Below are 21,407 nucleotides of genomic sequence, written 5' to 3' on the forward strand. Positions count from 1 at the left end.
CATTGAGAAACTACGAGCTGGAACATCGACCCCCCCTCCCTCTGTTTCTCCCTTCCTGCCTTATCTCCCCCTTTCTCCCATCCTTTTCTGTCTCTCTCTCTCTCTTCCTTCCATATACCTCCCTCTCTCTCCCCTTCTATTGCTCCTTTCCTCCTTACTTACCTCTCTCTCTCTCTCTCTCTCTCTCTCTCTCTCTCTCTCTCTCTCTCTCTCTCTCTCTCTCTGTGTGTGTGTCCGACATTGCAAACAAGCTTCAGTTTCGCAAGTCATCAGTTGATCATTAAGCAAACGAGCTGTCAACTACTTAATGATGGATCTTGGTCAGTAGTTACGTGTGTGTGTGTGTGTGTGTGTGTGTCGCTTAATACAACCGTGGCGGGGGTCGAGTTTTATAATCCTTGTTCTTATTGGTGCAACTTTTCTGAAGGTTCGATAGGTGCTAATGGGGACGGTTCGGCGGGGGCAGGCCAAGGGTGTGTTATATGTGGGAGGGAGGTAGGTTCTGTGTAGTTCTGTGTGGGAGGGGGAAGGTTCTGTGTGGGAGGAGTGTAGGTTCTGTAGGTTCTGTGGGGAGGGAGGAGGGTGGGGATGTGGGAGGAGGTGGGTTCTAGGTTCTGTGTGGAGGGAGGTAGGTTCTGTGTGGGAGGGGTGGGTTCTGTGTGGAGGAGGTGGGTTCTGTGTGGGAGGGAGGAGTGTGGGTTCTGTGTGGGAGGGGAGGTGGGTTCTGTGTGTAGGTTTCTGTAGGTTCTGTGGGAGGGAGGTGGGTTCTGTGTTGGGAGGGAGGTGTGGGTTCTGTGTGTGGGAGGGGAGGAGGTGTGGGTTTCTCTGTGGGGAGGGGAGGTGGGTTCTGTGTAGGGGGAGGGAGGTAGGTTCTGTGTGGGAGGAGGTGGTTCTGTGTGGAGGTAGGTCTGTGTGGGAGGGAGGGGTTCTGTGTGGGAGGAGGTGGTTCTGTGGGAGGGAGGTAGGTTCTCAGGTTCTGTGTGGGAGGGAGGTGGGTTCTGTGTGGGGTGGGTTCTGTGTGTGGAGGGAGGTAGGTTCTGTGGGAGGGGAGGTAGGTTCTGTGTGGGAGGGGAGGGTAGGTTCTGTGTGGAGGAGGGGTCAGGGTGTGGGAGGGGTGGTCTCTGTGTGGGAGGAGGGTTCTGTGTGGGAGGGAGGTAGGTTCTGTGTGGGAGGGAGGCTGGGTTCTGTGTGGAGGAGGTAGGTTCTGTGTGGGAGGAGGTGGGTTCTGTGTGGGGGGAGGTGGGTTCTGTGTGGGAGGGGGAGGTTCTGTGTGGGAGGAGGGGTTCTGTGTGGGAGGAGGGGTAGGTTCTTAGTAGGGGTGTGTAGGTTCTGTGTGGGAGGGAGGTGGGTTCTGTGTGGGAGGGGAGGTGTGGGAGGTGGGTTCTGTGTGGGAGGGAGGTGGGTTGTGGTGTAGGTTCTAGTGGGAGGAGGGGTTCTGTGTGGGAGGGGAGGGGTTCTGTGTGGGAGGGAGGAGGGTGGGTGGGAGGGGTTCTGTGTGGGAGGAGAGTGGGTTCTGTGGGGAGGAGGTAGGTCTCTGTGTGGGAGAGGAGGTGTTCTGTGTGGGAGGGAGGTGGGTTCTGTGTGGGAGGGAGTAGGGAGGTTGGTTCTGTGTGGGAGGGGAGGTGGGTTCTGTGTGGGGAGGGGAGGTGGGTTCTGTGTGTGGGAGGGAGGTGGGTTCTGTGTGGGAGGGAGGTGGTTCTGTGTGGGAGGGAGGTTGGTTCTGTGTGGGAGGAAGTAGGTGTGAAGGAAGCGTTTCATGATAGCTGAAGTACAGAAGGAAGAGGCAGTGAATGGGTTCTGAAGGAGGAATAAGTCTCTCAAGGAAGAGGACTCGAAGGAAGAGGTTGTAAAACGGCTCTGAAGGGAATGGTTTCTGAAGGAGGAGGAAGCGCGGGGGAAGAGAATGTCCTCCTCAAGACGACGTTCATCCCGCCGTTCTTTGAGAGATCCTGTAGAAGGGAGAAAGATCTTGTTTTTGTCTTTGTCAGAATATAATACCGACAGTGAGGGTCCCTGTGGCTCTCTCTTCACGGCATACACGACTCCTTCCTCTTAAAGTTCCTCCTTCACTCAAGTTGTTGCTCCAGGAATGCTTTTTTAAGTTACTCCTTCAGTCTGACTGTTCTTGTAGAGAGTGAGAAAGTTACTCGTGCATTATAACTGTTCTAATGGGGGGATTAAGTTATAGTTCCCTCCTCTAGATGGGTATAGAACTTAATGGTCCTCTCGGCATTATAGACCAAAAGCGTATAAGTTACTCTTCAAATGAGGTTTTATACATATACTAATTTACTCGTGAAAACAAATTCGTTCTTACGGTAGGAGATAAATGGCCTCCTTCATTCAAATCCTCCATACAAATATTATACAGAAGAGACACATCAACAAAAACATCAATAAAAACAAAACAATATCTAACATTTGGGTAAACAAAAGTGAATTAATATTTTCATCTCAATAAGAAAATAAAACAACAGAGGAACAATGAATGAAAAGTAATACAAACAGCAGCGGATAAAGTGAAGGATTATGAAGGATAAGATAATAGTGAATGAAGGAACACAAGAGAACAAATGAGAGAGAAGTCATCCAGGAGAACAAATAAGGTCATCGAGAGATCAGGAAGAACAAGAGGTGAACAATAGTGAACAAAACTTTTTTCTACTGCCTCTCCTCCTCCTTATGCAGCAGTAGAGAAGTGAACATTACCCCCTACTCTCCCTCCCTCCTCCCTCCTTCCCTCCCCCAAACAGCTATTTGCAAGCCCGCCACCACCATCACTACCACGACTAACAACCAACATCTCAGTGTAGGAAAAATGAAGAGAGGTAGGGCCTGCAGAAACCATTACAACTTCTCAGTAGTTACAACACAACCACAGCCGAATTGGTGGTGGCGGTGTCTTCAGGAACGTGCGGTTCATACTGACCAACTTCCATTGGGTGGAAATTACCTTATTGAACACCTCTCTTATTTACATGTACCAGTTATTTCCTTTTATGAACACACACACACACACACACACACACACACACACACACACACACACACACACACACACACACACACACACACACACACACAGCCTTATAAATAATGTACGTTAAGTATAAATATTAAAACAATATATTTCCCTCTCTTCTGCAGCTTATGATTAGAAGAAAAAATAGTTGATGTAATAGTAACAATTACTTTCCTATTTGGTTGTCGCTCACAGTCAGGATTATGTGCGAGGTGATGGTTAAGCCTTGGCCAGGGGTAATACTGTTGGTGATCATTAATATGTATGTGTATATAGTGATCAACACAGCTCTGTACAGTTTACCTTCACTGTGAACACCAAGACCCCCAGACTTCCCCCTATAGCCATACTAGCTCATGTAATGATTAGTGTCTTATAAAGTGTACACCATCACTGTGCATCACCAGTGTACACCATCAATGTGTATGACTAGTGTACACCATCACTGTGCATGACTAGTGTACACCATCAATGTGCATGACTAGTGTACACCATCACTGTGCATGACTAGTGTACACCATCACTGTGCATCACTAGTGTACACCATCACTGTGCATGACTAGTGTACACCATCACTGTGCATCACTAGTGTACACCATCACTGTGCATCACTAGTGTACACCATCACTGTGTATGACTAGTGTACACCATCACTGTGCATGACTAGTGTACACCATCACTGTGCATCACTAGTGTACACCATCACTGTGCATCACTAGTGTACACCATCACTGTGCATGACTAGTGTACACCATCACTGTGCATCACTAGTGTACACCATCACTGTGCATGACTAGTGTATACCATCACTGTGCATCACTAGTGTACACCATCACTATGCATGACTAGTGTACACCATCACTGTGCATGACTAGTGTACACCATCACTGTGCATGACTAGTGTACACCATCACTGTGCATCACTAGTGTACTCCCCTGTGCATCACTAGTGGACATCAACACCTTACTACTAACAAACTCCTACTGAGCATCAATATGCACAATAGTTGTATATAACTGTTGTTCACCACCACCATCATCAGTGTGCACCATAAAGGAACAGACATTAATGTACACCACAGATGTGAAGCATCAGTTTATACCAACACAAGTGTACACCATAATGTGTAACACTAGGGTTTACCAGCACAGTTATATGACACAAGTGTACACCAAACAGGTAGAGGACCAGTGTACACCAGGTAACCCGGCGCCAGTGTATACAGTACAACAGCAGCAGCAGCCAGGCGGGTCATCAGAGCCACATTGTGTAGAGCAGTATTTATGTTCCCCCTGCCCTCGTCTCGTACCTCAAGTCACTCCAGCTATAAAATTATCATGAGCTAAGAATAAATAGTATAATCTTACGACCCGGATAATCACACTTTTAGCTGAGCTCATCAAAGATAATTGCTCTGTGTACCTGAACCTTACCTAGATAGATCTCCCGGGTTTGCTTCTCGCTATTAAATATCTAAGTCTGCATTATTTCATGTTTTTGCTCTCTCTCTCTCTCTCTCTCTCTCTCTCTCTCTCTCTCTCTCTCTCTCTCTCTCTCTCTCTTGGGTAGCTTATCTAGTTTATCAAGGTGTTGCTGTATAAGGCGTGAGCGTGTACAGATGCAGGTAGAATGTGACGGTGATTCGTTGTGTATCTGGGAGTCTCTTGGCACAGGAGCTGCTCTCGTTAAGGCTCGCTATATGTAGGACGCAATATCTCAGGAGTCTATTTCTCACGACAACAGCTAACTTCAAGTCAGAACTAAGGAGAACACACTCCAGAACGCACACTCTAAACACACTCCAGAACGCACACTCTAAACGCACACTCTAAACACACTCCAGAACGCACTCTCTAAACACACTCCAGAACGCACACTCTAAACACACACTCTAAACACACTCCAGAACGCACACTCTAAACACACTCCAGAACGCACACTCTAAACACACTCCAGAAAGCACACTCTAAACACACTCCTTTTCCTTCTTACAAAACACATTATGTTAATTTCTCTTTTCCTCCCCACAGTAATAGACCAATTGTCCCTCTCCCTTACCTATAAAGCACATTTCCACAGTCTCTTTTCCTCTCCCTACAAATAACATTCCAACTCTTCCCCTCTCCTCCCCTCCCTCTCTACAGAACACTCCAAGTTCCTCTCTCCTTCCATATATAACACACTACTCCTTCCTATAAAATACACTCCAATTTCCTCTTCCCTTCCATACAAAACACACTCCAACCTTCCCTCTCATTTCCTTCCCTCCCTACAAAACACTCCAAGTCCCTTCCCTCCAACACACACACACACACACACACACACACACACACACTCTCTCTATTATCCCAAGCAAAGACTATATGAAGTTACCCTCCCTATAGCGACGCTCCCTGAGTAAATATTTATCTTCCCACCTCGGCGGTAATTACGGGGACTTGTAATGGAAAGGACATCCCCATCTGTAATTCTTTTGTTATTATTTGCATTACAGTCACAGTTTGTTAAGGGTCCAAAGAGGGAGGGAGGGGGGCGCTGAGGAGGAAACCATCTTAGCCGTAAGTGAGTTTTCCATTAACGCTTCAAACTCATACACAGACGAGAGAGAGAGAGAAACAGGAGATAGACATAGAAACGAGAGAGAGAGAGAGAGAGAGAGAGAGAGAGAGAGAGAGAGAGAGAGAAGGAGAGACAAAAGAAAAACAAAGACAGACATAGAAACAAAGAGCAAACGAAAAAAAAACACTAAAAATTAAACACATAAACCCAACAGAGTAATAATTATGTTTTGGCTAGCTTAATCCGGAGCCACTACTTGATGGGCCTTCCAGTACTGGACCCCTCATTCCTCCCTCTTCATTCTCTATTTCTCACTCCCCATCTCCTCCTCCTTCATTCTTCCTTCACTCCTCCTCCTCCTCTACTCCCCCCTCCCTCCCTCCCTCCATCACCTCCCTCCCAATTGGTATAAAGTGGAACAATAATATGCAACTGCAATTTTCAGGAGGTAAGTTTTATAAAGATCTTTCTGCTAGAGGCTGCGTCCATCCCATTAGTTGTGTGAATGTGTTGATATGTTATTCATAGGGGAGGTGAGGCTTTGAAGATATAGTATTGGGAGGGAGAGTGTGTGAGGGGGAGGGTAAATGAGAGAGGTGGGAGAGAAGGGGAATGGAAGGGGAGTGAGGAGTGGAAAAGTGTGGGTGAGGGTAGTGGTAGGGAATGGTTGGAGGGGTGGGTGAGGGTAGTGGGGGAAAGAGGACAGAGGGGAAGGGGAAAGGGGGGAGGGGAGGGAGTGGAGAATGGAGGAATAAGGAAGAAAGAGGATTGGGGAGGGGGGAAAAGAATGGTATAGGAGTGGGGGGGGATGGGAGGCTGTTGGAGGCCGACGAAAGAAGGATAGGAAGTGGAAGAAAAGACAGACAGACAAAAAGTTACACTACCCCAGACGACCCCCCACACACACACACAGCAGCATGAATAAGGAAGGCCGACCAAGGAAAGGGAAGGGAGAAAATGAAGAGGAAGAGGAAAAGGAAAAGGAGGCGGCTTGGCTTCGTACCATCGCAAAATCTTTCTCCTAAACGCCAAGGCAAAAATCGAGTCCTAATTTGTCCATCAGACCGTGTGTGTGTGTGTGTGTGTGTGGGGGGGGCCCCGCTTCCTCCCTGCCACATGTGCTTCTTCTCATGATTTTGGAGTTTTATTATTGACTCAGGAGCCCAGGTGATCCCTCACAAAGCGGCAGTCTTCAAACGAAACCACTCGACCATATTCCGTTTGTTTACGTATTCAAGAACGTGTACGGACATGTTTTGACTTCAAGACCGTGTTTACTCTGAGTTTGACTGATTCTTTTTTCGTTCTTTTTTTTTTCTTTCTCTTTACCTTTAAACAACCCAGATGTCTTTATCGAAGCAAGAGTTTATTTGACCAATTAGTACATTAGATATTTACATGCTTGATGGCTTATTAAATCATATATAATACAACACCTATGTACTAGAGAACAAGATGTAGTGAAGGCTGCATCTGAACTACCTAATTTTAGTGGTGGGTGAAGTAGTACTGGGTCTTGAGCATATAATTTGAGGGTAAGAAATACCGGTTCGAGAGTAAATAATTTCAATGCAAAACACTTTGAGTCGAGTAGCTAATAATTTGAGTGCGAATTAAACTAGCACTTATGCATAAATTATTTCTTTAAGTCAATATGTAAAATGTTACTGGGAACGTTTTGTAGGGAAGGGAGGAGAGGGGAAGTTGGAGTGTATTATGTGGGGAAGGAGAGGGACTTGGAGTGTGTTTTGTAGGGAGGGGAGGAAGGACTTGGAATGTGTTTTGTAGGGAGGGGGAGAGATTTGGAGTGTGATTTGTCGGGAGGGGAGAAGAGATTTGGAGTGTGATTTGTCGGGAGGGGAGAAGAGATTTGAAGTATGTTTTGTAGGAAGGGGAGGGAACGGGAGGAGAGGGAAGGTTAGAGTGTGTTTTGTTAATAGTAAGATACACTGTGGTAAAGTTCCTAAGAATAACAATGTGATATTTACTAACAACATGTCACAATACATATAAGTTAATTTGATATATACATTGATATAAGTCAGCTGGTCTTGGGTCTCTTATAGAAGAATTAATGAGAGAGATGTGTTCCTTTTCCCCCTAATGGTAACTGTAGTTTGGCCACATTTAAGCTGTAGTAAAGCTGTTGAGCACATCACAACACACTACAGACTAAATCAAATGTACTGTAGACTCCTTAGGCAACATCATCTGAACACATCACAACACACTACAGGCTAAACAATATGTAAACAGACGCTTTGGGTGACATCATTTGAACACATCGCAACACACTACAGGCTAAACCATATGTAAACAGACGCTTTGGGTGACATCATTTAAACACATCGCAACACATAACAGGCAGAATAAAAAAAAAATCCCTCTCACAACAACACTAGTTCACAACAAAGTCACTCTACCTCATTGGTGTACCGTGTTGACATTACCGCCTCGTCTTCCTGCGTTCACCAACTTCTTGACTCTTACCTGAAAAATAGAGGAGATAATTATAGGAGACAATTAATTAACAAACACGACCACCACAAGACATGGGCGGTGGGTTAACAAACACGACCACCACAAGACATGGGCGGTGGGTTAACAAACACTACCACCACAAGACATGGGCGGTGGGTTAACAAACACTACCACCACAAGACATGGGCGGTGGGTTACAGTACACTGGCCTTAAAAATAATTATATTACGTTTCTTTTCATTCCTATTCCCCCAATTTCACCTTCTGTAAACATTTCACCAATTTAGCTCATAACAAGTTGCTTAACTAACACTCCTTTTCTTTATAACTCACTGGGCCAACAGGTAATGAGCGCACCCTGTACTTGGTAAACAAATAAACAAATTAACTCTTCATTATGTATAAACAAGTATAAATAAAATCCTACAAATCCAATCTTAATTAACATTTATACTTATTAATACAAACAAGCACAATTACCGGTATATTTAACAACATAAGCGAAGGTAACGAACAAACATATAGAAAATATTGCTGCATTATTTACAAGATCCAGAGTAACAAGATAACTGAGATGGTCGTGACTGGTGGTGACCTCTCAGATAGTGTTAACTGCCAAGCACTTCAACAGGTCTTTGTGGATTTCATCTCGGTGATAAGTGTGTGTACGTTCATCATAACCAGACCACCAGCATCATCAAACAAGACCTTCAGTAATCCTTTTATTTATTACTGCATTAACAAACATCTCAGTGTGTTTTTCATCTCTGTCGCTGCTCCTCTCATACACACACACACACACACACACACACACACACACACACATACACACATTACCACCTAACAGTCTAAATATATGACTGTCCCTTCATCCTCCTCTCCCGCTTTCCTTCTCCTCATCATTTCTCTCCTCTCCTCTATCTCTCTCACTCTCCTCTTCTCCCCTCTCCATCTCTCTCACCCTCCTTCCTCTAGCCTCTCTCCCTCCCTTTTGCTATCCCTCCTCTCCTCTTTTCTTCCCTTTATTACCCTCTTCCTCTTCTCCCCCACCTCCTCACTTCTCCCCTCTTCCTAGCGTGGTGATGGGAGGGAGGGGAGGGGAAGAGACGATCACGTGACGCCAGATGGCACTAAGACTCGTTAACACACCACATACACCACACCACACAATGCTTCTGTGGTGGTGAGTCTTGCCTGGGGGAGAGGGGGAGAGAGAAAGGGGGTGAGAGGGGGTGGGGGGAGTGGGGGAGATGACGGAGGGATGGGATAGGGATGAAAGAGGAAGGAAGGGAAGATGGAGGGATAGGAGGAGGATGTAGGCAAAGGAGAGATGGAAGGGGGGAGACAAAGGAGGAATAGGAGGGGAGATAAATGAGAAAGTGAATAGATGAGGGAAAGAGAGGTAGGATAATTGAGGAAACGAAGATGAATAGGAATGGAGATAAGTGAAGAGAGAAGACGGGATGGAGGAAAATTAAGAAATAATGGAACGGAGGAAAGATATAGGAGGACAATGGAGAACAGAATAGAAGGGTGAGGAAAGGAAGAGAAGAAAGGGAATAAATGGAGGGAAAAGGATGAGGGAAATGAGAGGAAGTGGAGAAGAGGAAGAAGGGGAAGAAGAGGAAGAATGATGTGTGTGTGTGTGTGTGTGACAAATTCTTATTATAAGTTAAGAACCCCTCACCACCCAACCCCGCCCCGCCCCAGCCCAGTTCAACCCCACCCCAGCCCAACCAAACCCCACCCCAGCCCAGCCCAACCAAACCCCTCCCCAGCCCAACCCCACCCCCTCCAAGAAAAAACAAACACACAAACACCGTCAGTAAAAACGCCCACTTCTCGACCCCAGGTAAGGTAATTAACTCAAGACCACCACACGTGTATGTTTATTAGGTCTCATCCTCGAGTCACACGTCAAGTTCAGCGCCATGGTGGTTGGGTTTTTTCTGACTTCTTTCACCGGGTTTTTATCATTCTCGAGAGGGGTTTTTTTATGTGTTGATTTAGGGAATTTTTTTTCATGAGGGATTTAATGTTTTGATTTTTTTGACGTTGGGATTTTATTTGGGGGGATTTTCTTCGTTTACTTTTATTTGGAGATTTTATTCTTTCATTTGGGGATTTTATTTTATTTTAATCATAACTACGGATTTTCTTTTTACTTTTAATTAACCTTTTTTTTATTTTACTTAGGGATTTAACTTTCTACTTTTAATTCAGGATTTTTTCAATGTAATATATTAATTTCGCGTCTTTGTATTTCCTTCATTGAAATCTGAGGTCGGTGGTGGGAGGGCAAGTGAGCATCCTGATGGTTAGGTTAGGTTAGGTTAGGTAAGATATAAAGCGGTGCCCAAACCTCAAACGAGAAGTCTGTTACATTAGGTAAAGTAAGGTTGGGACTGGTTAGTATCAGTATCTATTAAAACTGAAAGCCATTAAGATTAGAAGCCATTAAGACTGGAAGCCATTAAGACTGGAATCTATTAGGACTGGAATCTACCATAACTGGGGTATAACAGAACTGGAACCCATCCTAACAGTCAGGTGAAGTCAGGTAGTAAGACTGGAGGTCCCTTTGTCTAATCACCACAACCTGCAACAACTTCTATATCATCATCATCATCATCATCTTGTCCAGGTAAGTCAATTCACTAATGCTACTATACGAGCTTTATATTACTTCATAAAACACCTCCCTACGTGTGTCAGGTGTTAATTAATCGTGTCTACCTTTCAGTAAACTTTTAATTAAACGATAAAGTCATCAACGTTGGGTGGCCAGTTTACATAATATTGCTTATAAATAAACGTAATTGTCTTAACTATCTCACCTAAGGACAATATTCTAATTTATCCAATTAAAGAGTTTCTGTTCCAACAAGCAGTGACTAACGTGTGTATCTTGACTACACCTTCCAGCTGTAACTTACACTGGGGCTCATCTTTGTCTGTTTGTCTTTGTATGTATTGATAGAACACTGTATGTGAGTTAAACGGGCGATATTTTAATGAGTTTTTTTCATGTGTGTGTGTGTGTGTGTGTGTGTGTGTGTGTGTGTGTGTGTGTGTGTGTGTATGTGTGTATGTGTGTTTATATCACAGCTCCCTTCAACCCTGATAGCTCAATTAACTAACATAACACAAACTACAATAAAAACAAAACAATATCCCCAACCAAACAAAATAATCCAAACAATTAAACAAACAACAATATTATGACACATTCATTAAACCTGACTAACATATTTCTCCACTTTATTTTACCTATTTTTCCCCCCGTGGGTATAATGGTAATGAGTTCCCAGCCAGTGTTGTATAGCATAGGAGTGTAAACAATTAACACACACACTACAACTCTTACGTCACATATCACAATTAACTGGACTAGGGTGAGCGTCTTTAATCCTTCTCATACTTCAGATAACTTCACAAGCTCATTCGTCTCTTCCGCTCAATCTATTACGGGTTTGTTTTTATCGTCTACACTACTATATACACTTCTTAACTCCCTAGATTACCAGCCGAATGCCACACGTCTTCCTGGCGCCCTACACCACCACCGCGCTAATGTTGTACACGACAGGTGGACGTGTGTGTGGTAGAGGAGGGAAGAGGATAGGAGGGAGGGAGTAGAGTGGAGGAAGTGGAGAGAGGGGGTGAAGGAGGTGGAGGGGGAAGGAAGAAAGAGTGGAGGAAAGAAGGAGGGGAAGTAGAGGGGTGTAGGGAGAGGTATGGAGAGATGAGGGAGGAGGAAGGAGTGAAAGGAGTGGAGGGTTTTGGGAACTGGAAGAATGAGGAAGGAGAGAGAGAGAGGAAGAGGAGAGAGAGGGAGGAAGGAAGGAGGAGGTACAGCTCAAATGGAGTGTTGGGAGGAGGGTGTGACAGCTGGGGTGGTGTGTAGATAGGCGTGTAGGACAACAAGAATGGTGTGCTGCTGGACCTCTGGACCAGTGTAAACGTGTGTGACGATTGTACCCCCCGTCTGTCTGTCTGTCTCTCAATTAGCACAAGGAATGATACGGAAGAGGGTCACCAAAGCCACTTAAGAGAGCAGACATCCTTTAGCGTTCCCGAAGGAGGACTGTAGGAGAATTATCCACAAGAAGAAAGCCCCCCCCCCCCCCAAGGGAGTCCTATCCTTAGTACACACGTCAGGAGCTTCCTAGAGGGGATCTGGAGGAGATACACAAGTAGGTCCTCATCCATACCACACAAGTCGTGCTGAAGTAGAATTATGTGTGTGTGTGTGTGTGAGTGAGTTGGGAAAATACACACACACACACACACACACACACACACACACACAATATAAATCACAAACGCCAAACCAATTGAGAGGAAAAAAAGAGGATAAATTACCTTCCCTTCACCCTGTCTTCAAACTATCACAGAGAGCTTGGTGAGTAGTATGACAAAAACAACAACAAAAACAACAACATAGTGTATACTTAATTTCACCAAAACAAGTTACCCAGAATAAACCACTAGGAGTGAACTCAAGTCTGATTTAAGGTGATTTACGCTGTTTTAATCTGGAACTTCAACCTTTGTTAGATTTTTACAGAGAACGTAAACACACACACACGGAGCCAATCTCAGCAAGCTGGGGTAAATTCATAAATCAGTTCTGAAACCCATAGCGGAAATATATGCTGTAGGGTCAACAGAGGGGAGGGGGAAGGGACGGCGTGAAGGGGGTGGGGGAGGGGAGGGGAAGGGGACGGCGTGGAAGGGGGTGGGGGGAGGGGAGAGGGGGAAGGAAGAGAGAAGGGGGAGGTGAGGAGGAGGGATTGTTTATCTTGTCCCAGCTTATTTCTTCCGCGTCCGACCTATTCATTTCTCAGCTTCGCTTAACACTGGACACGACATGTTTGTAGTAGACCCTGGCAATGGTAGGGGGGGGGGGCAGGAGAGGAGGAGGGAGGAGGTGGAGGAGGAGGGGGGGGTGGAGGAGGAGGAGGGGGGCGAGGTGGAGGGTGAGGAGGGGGGCGAGGTGGAGGAGTGAGGAAGGGAGGTGAGGTGGAGGAGTGAGGAAGGGGGCGAGGTGGAGGGGTGAGGGATAAGGCGGAGGGGGTGGGTGGGGTGGAGATGTACCTTTTTTCCTGACTTGTTTTATTTTATTATTGTTGTCAGTAATGTCTCTGTTTGTGGGTGTCTGTATAAGCGTTGAGAAAGTGTTTTTTTAACTGTCTATCTATCTATCTATCTATCTGTCTGTCTGTCTGTCTGTCTGTACGTGGGTTGGGACTTCTCTCTCTCTCTAATCCTTCTCCTGTTATCACCTCAACCTCCCACTTATCTCACCTCCGCCCTAAATTAACCCCCAAAACTTGAGTCTTATCAACGAACATACGCCTTGTTGATCCGCAGCAAAAATCTAATAAAAAAAAAAAATTACACAGAAATTATCCACTTAAGAATAATATTTCTCATATCACAGGTGACCTTTGATCCCTGACCCCCCCCCCCTCCCCCCCAGGAAACCACATACACAACTTGAGTGTGTTAATGGGCATGTTTGGACCCTTTGACGACGATGATTAAACCCTTTGAGGATGATGATTTAACCCTTTGAGAACGGCCCTTTCAGGAAGCTGATTTTACCCTTGAAGGACGATGTTTTAACCCTTTCACGACGATGATTTAACCCATCAAGGACGATGTTTTAACCATTTCACAACAATGATTTAACCATTTGAGGACGATGTTTTAACCAATTAACAGACAAATACAAAAAAAAAGATATACAGGTAAAAAGACAGATATACATACAGAAGGACAGGTAACCGGACGGACAGACAAATACAGAAAGACAGATATTCACACATAAATAGACAGACAAACAGACAAGCTGACAGATAGTTAGACAGCCATAAAGACAAGCAAACATAGAGACAGACAGACAGACAGACAGACGGGAGTACCTACACACATAAGGCACGGTTGACATCAAACTGGATCGCACAAGCTGACATCTTTACGGGAGAAAAAGATCAATTTAATCACTACCACACACTACACCAGGGCCCACCACGGTACATCTGTGGGTCAACTGGGGGAGAGAGAGAGAGCACTCCTCCGACTTCTTACTCTCGAGTCACAGGTCACACAGTAGCGTGGCCCTCAGAGGAAGATTCCATTTTTCAACAGCCGAGTACTCTCTCTCTCTCTCTCTCACACACAAATACTCTCTCTCTCTCTCTCACACACACAAATACTCTCTCTCTCAAAGTACCGTATTGCTCAGTGAAAAAAATAGACGTACTGACGCCCCCCCCTCCCCCCTTTCTTAATAATATATGCACTAGCACTATTTTACGTCGTGTTCTTGTTGACTAAAACAGTATTATTTGTGTCGTGTTGTGCGTCGCTCTCGCTTGATGTTGAAACTCCCTGGAAGAAAGGTATGTGCAGAAGGATTTTTTGTCTTTATAAATGAGCAAGAAACTTTATATTCGAGTTCTTATTACCCCTCCCTCCCTCCCTCTACCCCCATCCTCCAACCTCCCCACCACCTCCGTCACCACCCGCCCTCAAAGAAAAGAACAAAAAGAAGAAGAATTTTATGCGTGATTGAAGGGTGGAAAGGAGTGACAGCATCGGGTAATATATGACATGGAAAATGGTGGGATAGACTTGCCAGAAATATCGACACTGAGGGAGATAAAGAGATGGTTAATGGTGACTATCGTTCTCTGATGGTGTCGTCTAGGAGGAAGGCAAACAAGGTGAAATTATGTAACGATCTACGTGTATGGTACAGGAAATAGATGCCAATAACTGCATCATCATCATCAACACTGGTGAATATTTTGGTGATTATGTTACGTCCTCTCTGTCTGTATGTCTGTCTGTCTCACACGCACACGCACACGCACACACACACACACACACACACACACACACACACACACTTTCACCATACAAATCACCCCACCAGTTCTTGCATTTACCGCGAAGTCAAGAAACATAAAGAGTTCAACACATTGGCCATATCTCCCACACACTCACCTCTAAGTCTCCCTTAAGATGGTGGTAATTGCCCCAGTAACTCGAGGCTCCACACCAGCGCCCAACACCCGCACGCTACCTTAAGAGCGACCGACAAATACCCTGATACATAATCTTGAACTATGAGGTTACTGTGGCTTAGCTTTTTCTTGCCGTTAAACCTCAGTAATCCCCCTGCTAGATCCGGCCATCAGCGGCAGAACGCTAAGTAAATTAAGGAAGATATATACAACTTCTTCCACAGTATGAGGGCTGGGTGGGCTGGTGGGTGGGCAGGGGTGGGCAGGAAGGGCAACGATCGGTGAGGAAGGGTGGGCAATCCGGTTACTGAACAATGTTGGTATCTTATGCAGTCAAGAGGAGAATTCGGCAGAACTTCTTTTACCTTTAAGACAATTTCGTTTAGGGTTGTGTTGTAGTGACTGAATTCTGGTCCATCTTCTGGTATTGTGCTTGATTTTTTTTATGTTGTATTTTCTTTCTCTCTCTCTCTCTCCTTCGCTCTATCTGTCAATCTGTTTGTTCTCTCAATCTCACTCTGTCTGTATGCCTGTGTTTCCTTCTCTCTCCCCCTCTCTCTCCCATTTTCATTTTCGCTCTCTATCTTTCCCTCCTCCTCCTCCTATCCCTCTCTCCCTCTCCCTCACCCCACCCCCTTGACGGCAAAGCTTGGCCCCCTTCCCTCGACCACTACAGGAGGGGATGAAGGATACTAGATGGGGCATTCGGCTTCGTGGATAGTTAGGGAATAGTTTTGTGGTAGACGCGAGTAAAGAATGGCTGTATCCTCTGCCCTTGGCGTGATGTAAGAGTGATTATGTCTCTTGTTGGGAATTGTTGGAGGAGTGTGGTGAGGGACTAAGGGGGAGGTGAGGAGAAGAAGAGAATGATGGAGGAGGAGGGGAAAAAAGAGGAGGATGAAGATGAAAGAGTGGGAAGAAGATGAGGAGGAAGACGTCAAAGGAAGAAGGGAAGATAGAAGAGGAGGAGGTCAGGGGAAGATGGGAAAATGGTGGAGGAGGAGGAGGGGTTCAAGAGAAGGAGAGGGGAAAATGAATGAAGAAGAGGAAGGAGAAGAGAAAAAATAATTTGAAGTCCATCAAAACACCTACACCACTAGACTTGTGTGTGTATGTGTGTGTGTGTGAGTGTGTGTTTGCAAATAAATGTTCTGAATGTTCATATATCATATCTACCTCTCACACCCCCCCCCCCCAAAACAAAAATATTTACCCCCAGTTAAAATCCTCACTAGAGCACCATAAAAAAAATAATTATTTAAAGGCAATTTTATGATTCACTCTCAATAAATCCTAAATTCACCCAGTCAATCCCTTGATAAACAAAAAATATAAGAAAAAATCCTCCGTCACAAGCAACACCATAAATCACTGTCCCCTGTTTAAAAAAAAATTACCACTTGACAGCACATCGAATAAATCACGGTAATTGGATAAAAAAACCACATCTTCTGAACAGTGAATCAAAACGTAACGATGTCTTAGATAAATTATGGAAAACATCTGAAAAAGGGAAAAATGGGTGAAATAAAGAAAAAATCACGTGTTTAAAGAGAAGACAAGGAAGAAAAAAAAGAAGAAAGCAGAAAGCAATAAATCAAACCAGCACTAACGAATACATGGAAGAAGAAAATAAAAGAAGAAAAGTAGAAAAATTATACAACAATAAATAAGACAAAGATTAAATAAGAAGTAAAAGAAAATAATCCTAAATGTTCTTCTGATTTAAATAATATAATGGTATTTCTTAAATGCATAATAAGGGTGGCTGACATGGTAACTGTGTCTCTCCTGAACATAATCGATTACCAAAAGTAAAACATTATGAAGTAGTCTTTTTATTTATCTTAATTATTATATACCAAAAGAAAAAAAAAGTCTGTAAATAAAAGCATAAGTTTCGGGACAAAAAAATACCCTGACCTGGCGTCACCATAAACTAACACTCATGGAAGAAAGAAATTCTACCCATAGTACAACTTTATGGGGCAGCCTCATAACGACTACCTCCCCCACCCGCCCCTCCACAAGCTGCAAGATTTTGGTGTCGAACACGATAAAAGTCTCATGAGCTTCCTCCTTCATACAAACTTGTGGTATAACTTAATCGTTGTATAATCTTCGGTAGTTCACAGCTCAAGTTTCCGAAGGTGACGGAGATCCTGGCAACAATCTCTTTGGTGGTGAAGTTGTGAGCTGTCGGCTGAGGATATGTAAAAGAGGAGACCTTACGCCCAAGTCCCTACCAAGTTCCTTCATGCCCTGCTGCACCAGGAACGAAATATTTAGCGCCTCTTCTCACGCAAGGGATCGTGGAGGAGAAGAGGTCCTGAGGCGTGAAATCCTTCTGGTAGCAGCCGTTGAAGGACGGCGGGTGGTCCTTGTTGCGTGTGGGAAGATTCCGAGACGGTGACGGCTCTTGAATATCAAGCCTTCCTGCCCTCGGCCCCTTCGACCAGGAGTAAATTCATGTTATTTTTACCCCGATAAGGAATCAGAGCTGCAGACAACATCGCCATGTCGTGTAATTTTACAAATGTTCTTTTCCCCAGACACAACGTGTTCCCATGTGGACGCTGATCCGCCCTCCAGATAGTGTCACATCCTCTCACGGGCAGCCTAACTGCTGACAACTCCCTCCCTCACCCTATACACATACACGTCATCTCCCTCCACACGCAAACACACTCCACTCGTGTAGACATTCCCCTCTCCCCCAACACACAGATATCCACCTGTCTTCCCCTCCACCCGCTGACATCCCACTCTCAATATTCTACACCCCTTCTCTGGTACACGCACATACCTTTCTTCGTAACATATAAACTGACGCCCCTCCTCCTCCTACACACTCATACATTCATCTCGTTGTTTCTTCTCATAAACGCACAGACAGTAATCCACCCAACACCAAGACCTCTCCCACAGCTCCCTCAAATCCCCAGTACACGACCAGGACCGCCCCCCAGCAGAGAGGGCGTTGAGGCACCCCGCCGGGCCCTTGTCGACGTTCACGGCCCACACCCCTCACTCTCCTTGATGTAATATTCACAACTCGGGACGCTCCTGCCCGGACTGATCCTCACCACATATTGCCTCTCGCGCTCCTCACCTTCCCGTCAACATCTTAACTTTTCGTATCAATGGTCGGGGGGAGATTACCCGGATTATTGGATCCTGAAACGAATATCAACACTGACGGAGGTGTTATATGAGGGCTGACTCGTGGCGCGGTACAGTATACTGCTCTCACCGTGACTCGTGGCGCGGTACAGTATTCTGCTCTCACCGTGACTTCTGGCGCGGTACAGTATACTGCTCTCACCGTGACTCGTGGGGCGGTACACTATATCTCTCACCATAACATGTTGATAGCGACAGAATTATTGCTTGCAACATCATATCGATCTCAAATTAATTACGAATATTGAATGTAGTCAAATGTCTGTAACTCCTCGACTCATGACTTAACCTAACCTAACCTAACCTAACCTAACCTAACTTAACTTAACCTAACCTAATCTATCCTCGACTCATAATGTGAAGGTAGCGACTTAATAACACGCGCTTTGGTAAGTATCACACACCAAGACGATCTGTGGGTAGCTGTAATGACTCGAGACTTCAGCGACATTGTGTTATTACGCGATATATTGGAAGGATATTTAAACGTAATGTCACAAGGTTGTGAACTTCAAATTAAAATTAAAATGGTGGTAACTGGGTTATACACGTTAATCCTTGTTCACATACTGATATAATTTGGTAATACAGCCCAGGTAGGCACAGCTGGTAGGTACCATCTGTGGGAGAGATGGTCGCTGGCCTCATGTAACATGTACTAACCACAGCCTAAATCCCTCCCTTATTCCCCATACCTCCCATTCTCACCTTTTTTCCATCTCCCCCGTGTTAAGTTTTAATGCGTCTTATCCAGGGAGGGGCGCTAAGCCGTTTTCTTTCAATCCCGGCGGTGAGATGAGAGGGTTTCGGCCGTCAGCGGAGGGGGGACTCCTCTACACATCATCAGACACCCTTTCAAGGTGTAACTTGAGAAAGCTACGTTTACTGACGTTAGTCTTTCAAGATTAGCAAATAAATTTGTTCTTGATTGGCTCTGTTACCTTGTTATAGAGGACTTGTTCAGTTTATGTATCTTCTTTTATACGTAGTTTTGTTAAGTAAAATACGAATTTGCATCTCAAAACAAAAATGTAGAATCAATTTTTTTTCCTACAGGGCGTAACAGACATAAAACGAAAATAATAATGAAACAAGCATTCTACTGCATATTTATACAATCTTATCGCCGCCGTCACTGAAGAAAAAGACTGAATGGGAAGAAATAAAACCGTCAGGAGTTTTGTTATAAAGAACCTGCATGACAACTGCCTGGCAACCTCTAATATTCTTTCATAACTCGGCTTCATAACACTCACGATCATAATTTATCTCGGCTGCCTCTTAAAGTCGGGACCACTACCTCGTGACGCACCAGAGGTTGATATAAGATTTTTTTTAATGGCCACCAAATTTCCATCATAAATCGCTTAAGGTGTCTGGGTAAAATACCATGATAGGGAGTCAAAGTTAACATGATAATATTTCTGTGTGAAGGAGATGTTTCTAGCGTGTCTGAGTGCCTGGAAAATCTGGCATGATGCTAATTACTTGCCATAAAGACACACTATATGTCTTCTTCAGAATTCCTCGACTGTGGTTCTGCACACGCACACACACACACACTACTGGCCTACTGTAAATCCCCAAAACCATCCCTTAAAAATCAGTAATTAACTTTAGAGGCGTAATAACATTCCTGCTAAGGTGGATAACTTATAACATGACGGCACCAAGTTCAAGTCTACCCGTTTGTAATTGCTTCCTCTTTTAATTTTAATTAAAAACAATAATTATTCTTCTTTAAAAATGAAGGTGGTTGAAGTACTCTAAATAACTATCAGGAAAAGGCGAAGTGAGTTATTTTTTTTTATTATACGACTGTGTCCACCTCACCTGTACCCCACCTCACCTGTCCCCCACCTCACCTGTCCCCACCTCACTTGTCCCCCACCTTACCTGTCCCCCACCACCTGTCCCCCACCTCACCTGTCCCCACCTCACCTGTCCCCACCTCACTTGTCCCCACCTCACCTGTCCCCCCACCTCACCTGTCCCCCACCTCACCTGTCCCCCACCTCACGCCCACCACCTCACCTGTCCCCCACCTCACCTGTCCCCCACCTCACCTGTCCCCCATCTCACCTGTCCCCCACCTCAACAGTGTCTTGTTTCAGCTTATTTTAATATAATCTATGAGAAACAGTCAGTGTTCACCACCTATATACCAAGGTAATACTGCCTAATTTTAGAGTTAAATTTTCTTGACTGCGGCGACCACCCCACCAGTATTACCACTCCATTTCCATATACCTCATCCTCGACCATCCAAGAGCACAACCCTCCAAGAACAAGTGGTGTTGTGGCCATAGTGGAAGGTTGTACTGTAACCCCTGGAAGGTAGACACTCGCCAGTTTATTGATTTAGTGGACGGAGCCCGCTTCATAAGGTGTTTATTGCAGGGCCTCGCGTCATCACCCACTATTTAGTGTAATTCAAGGTTTTACGGTTCCCGCTGATTGTACAGAGGCGCCGCTTGTCAGCTCGACCAAGGAGACGAACATTGCAACTCTGGCTGACGGTGGCTGACGCTTTTGTGTGTGTGTGTGTGTGTGTGTGTGTGTGAACAAAAATGACCCCCAGTATGTGTGAGATTACTTAGTGTGAGAGCAGGGAACCATATTGAGTGCGGAGGACAGAAATTACCTCTAGTTAGCGTGCAAAACCTATATTGAGTGCAAGAACAGATATTGCCTCGAGGAAATGAGTGAGACCAATGTTAAGTGTGACAGCAGTAATTACCTCGTATAAGTAAGTGTGTAAGAAATTGATAAGTGCGTCACCAGGAGTTATTGCAAGTGTGTGCGAAAGATGAGAGAGAGAGAGAGAGAGAGGTGGGAGGGAGGGGGGGCAGATCTTATTTTTTTTCCGTCAATATACTAACTTGAACGTCGACTTATTGAATACTGAAAGAACACAAACACAAACACACACACACACACACACAAACACACACACACACACACACTCTCAACACACCAACACACACAAAAACAACAACAGTCTCTCCTCACTATAAGAAAACGTTTACCACTCTTCAATATCGGCTTTTGAGAGATAACAATAAGTTGAGAGAATAAGAGGCAGCGTTTCCCCTCCCCTCCTCTCCTCCTCCTCCTCTTATTC

General features: G+C 44.9%; 1 protein-coding gene across 1 annotated transcript in view; it reads right to left on the bottom strand.

Moving 5' to 3' along the window:
• LOC121864099 (tyrosine-protein kinase Dnt-like) overlaps positions 1–21,407 on the bottom strand; it is a 201,377-nt gene that overhangs the window by 164,371 nt on the left and 15,599 nt on the right. Inside the window, exons 2-3 of the mRNA XM_042363003.1 lie at positions 17,403–17,549; positions 17,192–17,303 (exon numbers count right to left, since the gene is read on the bottom strand). Of these exons, the coding sequence (XP_042218937.1) occupies positions 17,192–17,303; positions 17,403–17,549 (259 nt within the window). The remainder of the gene's footprint in view (positions 1–17,191; positions 17,304–17,402; positions 17,550–21,407) is intronic.

This window comes from Homarus americanus, unplaced genomic scaffold (assembly GCF_018991925.1).
Source record: "Homarus americanus isolate GMGI-L3 unplaced genomic scaffold, GMGI_Hamer_2.0 scaffold15216, whole genome shotgun sequence".
Lineage (NCBI taxonomy): Eukaryota > Metazoa > Arthropoda > Malacostraca > Decapoda > Nephropidae > Homarus > Homarus americanus.